The 8,998-nt window shown below is 32.6% G+C and overlaps 1 protein-coding gene across 2 annotated transcripts in view; it reads right to left on the reverse strand.

Annotated features, from left to right (window-relative positions):
• LOC138183286 (uncharacterized) overlaps positions 1–8,217 on the reverse strand; it is a 60,464-nt gene extending 52,247 nt beyond the window's left edge. For both annotated transcript variants that reach the window (XM_069119983.1, XM_069119982.1), the window contains exon 1: positions 7,732–8,217. In XM_069119983.1, coding sequence (XP_068976084.1) covers positions 7,732–7,813 — 82 coding nt within the window. In that variant the 5' untranslated portion in view covers positions 7,814–8,217. The remainder of the gene's footprint in view (positions 1–7,731) is intronic.
• Positions 8,218–8,998: the final 781 nt, after the last annotated feature.

Genomic DNA, 8,998 nt, shown 5'->3' on the forward strand with positions numbered 1-8,998 from the left:
ACAATTCTTTATGTTATCCAAATTGCACGAAACATATACATATTTCATTGAAGTAATAATTCAGTAGGGAAATGAGTGGATATGTTTGGTCACATAATGAAATACAAATGATAGTGCTTTGGATACAGTTAGCCATAGACAGTATACGAAGAACCCATTTCCCAAGTCTAGATACTTTCCAATCTTTGTTAAGTATCTACGTATAGTATTACCATAATGCAGATGGAATTCAGTCTTTCTGCTATTTCTGAGATTAAATTGCTTCTACTTCGATTGGAATTCGTAATGTCTTATCGTGAAATTCTATTGCTCCACCTAATCACTTTCTGTCAATTCAAACACTTTTTGCGATCGTGTTGACATTTCCTTCAGTTTACACGATACTGTGCGATCTTAATTTATAAGGAACGTGGTATTATAAATAGATCCTATGTCGCAGCATTAGTGCTATAAATGAATACTGATTCAATTCGGTTTGTTCTATGTTATAGAAATGTCAATTATAAAACTTTCATGTTTAATTAAAAGTAAAGGACAATCGGAGATATATTGGAAATTTTGAATGCATCGAGTAGAAACACACAGCTAGGAATTTTCTGATTAACATTAGTGCAGCAAACGCAAAGAGTTTATATTATACGATGAAAAAAAATGGAGTTTGGACTGGAAAAATTAGCTTTGTACTTTCTGGCTGATTTTGATGCAATAATTAATACAAAATTTCGTTTTTGTAATTCCCATTGTACTCATGCTATGAAAGATTTTGTCATATATATCATGATTTTGAGAATAGTTTCACTCATAGTAATAGCAATGATAAAATGACATTTAAGCTACTGCAAATATATCATATATGCAAAGTATCTGCAGGGGGCAATTAACAACATTATATTATCTCTCAAATGTTATTCCATTTACGGCATTGAATGTTACCAAACTTCGTCTCTATTCCATGTTCATTACGTCAATCAAAATGAATTGTTCGCAATATCAAATGAAACAAGTCACTTTACTTTTAATTATAATATTGCGAATAAATTTATTTCAATTACTTTATCATTGTATAAATCTAATGTAAATGCTGTATCCCTTCACAAAATTTTGTTTCTGATATTATAAAAAATCTGTATTTAAATATTCTTTCCATAAATAAAACACTGACACCAGTTAATACATAAATATAATATTTAAATACTTAAATATTCGATGCATTCACTGTTAAATAAAACATGACACTTTTTCCTATCTTCTTTTATTTTTTAACGCCATGCTTTTATGCTAGGATTATTCATCGTTATATCTTATTATCGAATAATATTTAAATTAACTTCAATTTATTCTTCACGATATCCGTCACTCTTTCTGATCAAGGATGGGGTATTAGTAGAGTTCGACAATTTATGGTATTAGTTTATAAACAATTTACGATCTAGGATTTATAGACCCTTCACATTTTTATGTCCTTTTGGAGAGTTCAAGTTCCCGCTCGCTCACGTTGTTTTAGTTTATTTCCTTTCGCGATAGTTCTATCAGAACATATGCGTGAATTTCTCTCTCTCCTCTCTCTCTCTCTCACTCTTCGTGATCCGCCGATTGCACACGAAATAAAAATAAAGTGCAGTTTGTTTTTTCTATGTTGTTACTGATTGATTGACGTGTAACTTTTTTTTTATCCTTCTGTGTGTACTCTCTCACCAAAAAGCTAATTGCATTTCCCTTTAAAGTAAAAGGACTAGTCTTCCAATTTTGATGATAAGACATTCTTTTATGTCTCGTTGTTAATACATTAAAGTCAATTTGTTATCAAGTTGCGTTAATTGTATCGTTTGAGGCAAATGACATTTCTATTTAAGCAGAAAATTAATTGAATTTTTTTAGCTCGACTTTTTATAATTACGTATCCCATACGTGAGGATTCTGTTAATGAAAATTTGTTTTATATGTTTAATTTTTCTCTTCTAGCACATCTTGATTGTCCTTATCGCGAAACATAGACGCTATCGATGGTTAACGGATATTAAAGTCTACACTGCACAGAAGTTAACGCTTCAGTTTTCCAATTACGCTTCAATTTTCCAGTTATACAATATTGGTATATGTTGTGAAATAGCCTTCTAGATACACATTGTTGCAGAATGGGTTTGCACAGAAAATGATTCAGACAATATAGAGTATGTTAATTTTGGAATAATGTCTTGCATCCGTAATCCTTTTCATTCCTCTTTCTTTCTATCCTTCGGTTTATTTTCGGTGAAAATGGATTTTTAGATAGATAAATAGTAATCTTCCAATTTTACATTAAACTTTTTTTTGTATTGATAATTTTTACTAAAGTATGAGTCTTTCGAACTTATAGTATAAATTTAAATTTATTATACTTATATAAATTTCTCTTATATTTGTAGATTTCTCTTTTTTTCAAACATTGTATTGGATTTTGTTTCCTTCTGAATGAACAGTACAAAACTGCGTATACATAAGCACACTGCACATGCAAACACGTTGTATTATAAAATTATTTTATACTATGTTTTCGTTTCACAATAATAAATTAACTTGATGTACGCATAACGCCTACTCTGTATACACTCAATTAAACTGAATAATTGCACTAAAATTGATTAATTGTGTCATTATATGTTTACGAGATCTCTAAATTATTCTGTAAATTAAATAAATACGTATAAATTGGGCTAGAGAATAATAAGTGAAAAGAAAGAAAAAGCTCAATAAAATTCACAAATTAATGGAATGATGTATATATTAATTAAGTTATGATTTTGACATTATAATGGTGCGTCAAACACCTTAAGGTTTTAAACAAATGCCTGGAACTTAGCACGTTTTTCACCGGCATAACGATTAACAAGCGTCTGTACTTCTCGACGGGAAAACACATAATTGTTCCAATATATAGTGTAGAAGGCAGCTGTTAGTCTGATATATATCTGCATGTATTAAAGTACATGAAGTAATTGATGTGACTTCTGATGTATAGCATTCACTTTGATACTCTATATAATTCATTGAATGAAATAGTCCTCGGAAGATGTATTATCTTCGTTCGATATACTTATTGTTACGTCGTCATTGACGCAACACCGGGTATGAAGTTTTGATTATGCCACGGTAAAGCTCCACATTATTTTATTAAAGTCATTTTCAGTGACACTGAATTTGTTACGAAATAGATTTCCTGTTAACAGTGATTTGACACAGTTTGTTATAATATAGTGAAACAGTAACTTTCTCTGTCGAATCTAATCTCATTCTTCTTCTTCTTTATATCACAATCTTTATTTGTTTTCATGTTTGCAATATATTGATTATACATAAAAAATCAGATGATCGAATTATATTAATATAATTGTATTGACTGTATATTTATTGAATTTTTCATGAAATAGAATTTTTATCGTTCATAACTTTCATTCTAAGAAATTTCAAATTCTAAGAATTTTATATTTCGTACAGAATTTATCTTACAAGGAGATGGCAAGAACTGCGAAATCTGGAATGACTTAGCTGCATGTATATTCGATGCTTCAGGTTGATAGTAAAACAACCCCAAAAGGATTGAGTACATGGTGCTTTGTTCTCGAGGAATTAATCGAGAAATTAATGTCTCGGTGTAGCAACTTCTTATGTTTTAAACGTTTTTATTATAAAAAATTGTAAATAAATTAAAAATTGTAAAAATATGCAGGAGCACTATAATAAATAAAAATAATGAAAAATTTATCAAAATAAATTGTAAAAATTTAATATTAAGAAGGAACATGACATTAGTATTAAAAGAATTTGTAAAGTATAAGATTAAAAAAAAAGAAGCAAGCAAAGAAAACAAAGGGTCGTGCTGTCAAATCCTTTTGTTTTGCCACCAACCTAAGGCATTTAATTTCGCAGTTCTTGCTATCTCCTTATTAGAGGAATTCTCTCATCTAAGGAAATGAAAATTTTTCTTAAGATTTTATACGAATTTAAATCACTGAATTTATCGTCAGATGACGTATTTAATACACAAATATGAATATGTGCATTCGACGTAAAAGAAGTCTAATGTTGAAAAAAATCTTCTTAACATTCATAACGTAATTCCTATACGACTGATTTACTGTATTCTGAAGATTAGCTTAAGTGTTACACATGATAGAACGAGGATCTCCTCCACATGATGATCTCCTATACGAGATTTCCTACATGTTTTCGGTAGCTCATAACTATATTTTGTATTTTCTATCGATATTAATTGCTATTACATTCAACGATCTCCAACATGAATAAACAAGACAAAACACTACTAACAAGTTAATAACTTCATTGGTGGACGAAGTACGAACTTCTACAATGGCGTGATTTCCCCTTCCTCTCGAAGATAAATTGGTTACGCGTCAATAAAAATTTTTAATTGAGTCTAGACACGATCGTAAATTGATTCCGGCCTAATAAAGAGATATGCTTGCACGCCTCTGGGGTTTCTCGGGGGAAAAGGTAATTTTATCTACACGGCCCATTCACGTTCGTTACCGAATTGTATTAATTGAACACAGAAAGTTCGTTGAAATAAATTCAAAATAATCATAAGGCTTTCATTTCTCGTGGAACAGCAGCGAGAGATCGTAAACATCGCCAAAAAGGAAATTATGTAAGTTTCCAGGGAATCATTTCTTTTACGTTATTTAGTAGTTCACGGTTACGTTTCACTTCAGAGAAACAGCTCTCTTAGTTTGACTAATGTTTTCTACCTGAAAGAGCCAGCTCTTTCAGACAGCTTTACGTTCGCAATTTAAGTTTCTTATTTCTAAATGCCCCGATATCGTCCGGTTTTTCGCTACATTTTCACTTTAATTTCTCGTTACGTTTGCCTGTATTTAAACTTTGCACTTTAATCCTGTAGATGTGTATTGATTTGGCCATAATTTCCGATATTATTCGAGTGTTGTATTTTAACAACATTGTGATTCTATCTTAGAGTAAGTTAATCAGAGATATTCTTGAATTTTATTGAAAGAGTGTAGAAAAATATAGTCCGACATTAAAATGAAATATCATTTTTTAAATTTACTTTTCATTTATTAAGTAAATCTCTTCTAAAACTTATAAAATTCTACCTATAATTTCAAATTACAATTTATTATAGTGGTTAATACCATAGTGAATATAAAGAATCATTAAAAACAAAAAATAAAAAGAAAGCTAGTTGCTTTGTACTGATCTTCACGTAACTCATTTCGATTTCCCTTGTAATGAAAATTTCTGTCGAGTTTCATATTTTCTAAATTTCATTCATTTATTTAATCCCAAGATAGAAGCTTTCATACCAAAATCTGCCTACGCTGAATGTATGCGTGATTCACTTCAATTTTCCTTATGATGACATTTTTTGTCAAGCTTCATTTTCTAAAATTTCAGCCAATTATTACCAGATCCTAATACGGAAGCTTTTGTACGAGAATCTGTTCACGTAGGATGCGAACGTAACTCGTTTCGATCTTCCTTGTGATGAAACTTTCTACCGGGTTCTGGTTTTTGAAATTCCAGTCAATTATTACTTGATCCTAATACGGAAGCTTTCATATGGGAATCTGTTCACGTAGAATGCCAACGTAATTCGCTCCGATCTTTCTTGCGATGAAATTTTCTGTTGGGCTCTATTTTTAAAAATTTCAGTCAATTATTATTTAATTATAAGACCGAAGAGTTCGTACAGGAATCTGTCCACGTAGGAAGCGCACGTAGCCTGTTTCGATCTTCCTTGTGATGAAATTTTCTGTCGGGATTTGGTTTTTGAAATTTCAGCCAATTATTGCTTGATACGGGAGCTTTCATACGAAAATCTGTTCACGTAGGATGCGAACGTAACTCGATTTTCCTTCTGACGAAAATTTTGTGGCGGGTAATATCGGTGAAAAACCTTTCTTAATCCTATTCCATGGCGGTTCTGTCCGACATAAAAGGAGGAAATTGTAATGTTCCATCGAAGCGGGCGCAGAAACCCTTTCTCCGCAATCGGTGAGTAAATGTCCCTTCAGTAGATTACGATTACTATCGACATCTAATAAAGACGGCCTCGAATTCCGTAAATGCACTAGATTTTCTTCAGAATCGAATAATTCCGGTGAGATATGTTTGCACCCAACATTTCTTTCGTTGCCTCGATACTTTATCTCAACGAAGTTACGTGGTTTAAGTCAAAACACGGCTCCCGTGTACAATTCCCGGCAGCAATTTCTCAACTCTCGAAAACCGAGTTTCAAATACTTTTACGAAGACGAATGGGTTGGCGTGTCGTTTCGAAAAAGCCCCGTCGCTTTCAGCTGTAAAAAAGCGCGCCAACGAAAACTGATTGAACCTTTAAAAATTACAGACCCCTATGGGATACGTCGCTCCATACGGGTATATCACACCGAAAGCTATATGAATATTCGTTCTCCCCTTATTTATTATGCGATAACGATTTTTTTAAATCAAAATGATTCGATCATTATTAATTTTATTAATTATTAAATTTATTAATTTCGTCTGATATGATATGATATCCGCGGATCTATTACGTTAACAACTGGATAAAACATCATCGTTCTCTTCATTTTGTCTATTATTTGATCAAGACTTTTTTAACGATGTTTAAATTTGTTTAATTTGATTTGAAATAAAATCAAGAAATTATAATATGTTACGTCGTGTAATTTGTCGTATGATGTTGTAGTAATTTGTATATTTCAAGAAATTATATAAGTAAATTGCACCAAAAACTACGTGAGATGTTACGTTCTCTTCTTTATTTATTATTTACTTATTTTTTTAACACGATTTGAAGTAGAGCAAAGAAGTTACGTATTACTAAGGATTTGTATGTCTAAAGAATATATTCCATTTCTTATTATCTAGTCAGTTTATTTTTTAATGACGATTAAGTATCTTTAATTGATTTGAAATGATAGAGAAAAGTTATGTATTAATAAGAATTTGTATATTTTAAGAAATTGCACTGTTTCTGTTTTTATTTTTGAACGCTTGAAGATATTAATTCTATCGTTTGTTTTCTTTACGTACTTGTAAAAACTGTAATGATATTAAAAAAAATAATCAATATGGAAAAAATATGAAAGAACATGTACAGATCCGGTGATACGCGATGAATTGCAATGGAATGCGAAATGCGTTGATTATTCGCAGCAAAATCAAACTTGACGTAATTGATCACTTTCAAGTCTTTTATATTTAAAGTTTCAAACGTAACTTTGTTTCGGCCCGATTTTTTAGTCGGTTATACGAAGGATATTCGATTTCTAGATCACAACTGGCAAATAAATTTTCTGGAGATTGAATCAGCAACATTGGCGGATGAGGTCAGCGACAAACGTAAAAGAACCATTCATTTTCCGCTCTGATCTTTTAATAATCAGATAGCTAACACGAACTTACGTATTTATTATCCATTGAAATTTAAATATTCGTAATTAATAATCAAATTAAATTCAATATTTTACACCCTAGGATATTTAATTTAAAAAATTGCAATTGCTTTCGTTTAATTGTTCTTTCACTTTTTAAAGATTATTTAAAAAGATAGTGTAAAAGAAGTCCAAAATTGTTGCGTCTCAAGTAGCAAATCCTCCTTTTAAATTATCATTGATACGGTACCAGCGCGCTTCCTTAAAATGAAACAAGGGATGAAAAATATCGCAATGGATCACTGCGTATCTCATTCGCACGGTGATTTCTTACCGATTACAAAAACGGCGAGGACGACAAAAAGGGACGCGAAAAGGGAAGGTCGCGCTTCTCGATATCTTGTGGCACTTCTCATCGTGTCTCCGTGTTTCCAATTTTTTTTTTCTTTTTGTTATATTATACACTCATACGCTCACGGTTCACTGCTCCGTGTTCATATTAGCACATCCTCTATCTACTCGTTGTCACACTTATTCCAAAGATCCATTCACCAGACACTTCACCAAAATGACAAAATCCTTTGTGTTCGTTCGTTCATTCGTTTCGAAACATCCACTGGTAACAGAGAGAAACTTTCTGATTTTTAAATTAAACACCAAGCGAGCAAGTCTTCTAATTAAAAAAAAAAAGAAAACGAACGAAACAAAAGCGGAGGGTTGACTCGGTGAGACGAGAGTTCGATTCGTCGATCTCTGGTCGGCGATGGCGCGCTGCGCGTCTCGGGACGGCGTAACGCGAAGAGCTCTTCCGGTCGACGTACAAGCGGCTACTGAGGCTCCCGCCGCAAGCACGGAAAGCTTCCAGTGCGTCGACTCGGTCATGCAACCCGAAAGCTCGTTTCTCTCTCTCCTTCGTCCCCTCCTCGGCCTCTATTCGTTTCACCCCCTCGGCCATTTTAGCGTCGTCGTCGCGATCAGCCGCGCCAGTGCAGGCTGCGCGCGCGAGAGAGCTTTCACGTCCTAAAGCTGGATAGAAACCCCAGGGAAGGGGTGATTGATTGGCGATGAAACTTCGCGACTGATTGAATCTTTTTTACGTTTCAATATCGATATCCCTGAGTGGGATGCATGCCACATACCGGAAGTGGGCACCGGGTTGCGCCGGGAGCACTATGTACTGTAGGGATGTTAAGTTTCTCGAGAATGGGGGTGAAATACCAAGGGTAACGATAAATGGTTACAACGAATGCGTGTTCTTAAGAATTTAACGATTTGAAAATTAAGACTCACAAAATCAAATACTCACAATGATATATGCCTACTCCCTATATTAGATATCATGACATAAAAATTTATTGATTATACATAATAAAGTAAGATTTTGGTTGTACATATTCATCGATTATAGCAATTTAAACATTCGTATTATTATATCCTTTATGATATTTTATATTAGCTACTCTATTGTATTCTTTTTTTATAATATATTTTATATGTTGTTACCTAATTATGTAGCGCTAGTTCATTCTAAATTTTTAACGGGGAGAGAATTAATCAAAGAATTGTGATTGTCACCACGTAGTCATTAATTCATTATTTTT

The sequence above is a fragment of the Bombus flavifrons genome, chromosome 9 (genome assembly GCF_040668555.2).
Source record: "Bombus flavifrons isolate JBK064 chromosome 9, iyBomFlav1_principal, whole genome shotgun sequence".
Taxonomy (NCBI): Eukaryota; Metazoa; Arthropoda; class Insecta; order Hymenoptera; family Apidae; genus Bombus; species Bombus flavifrons.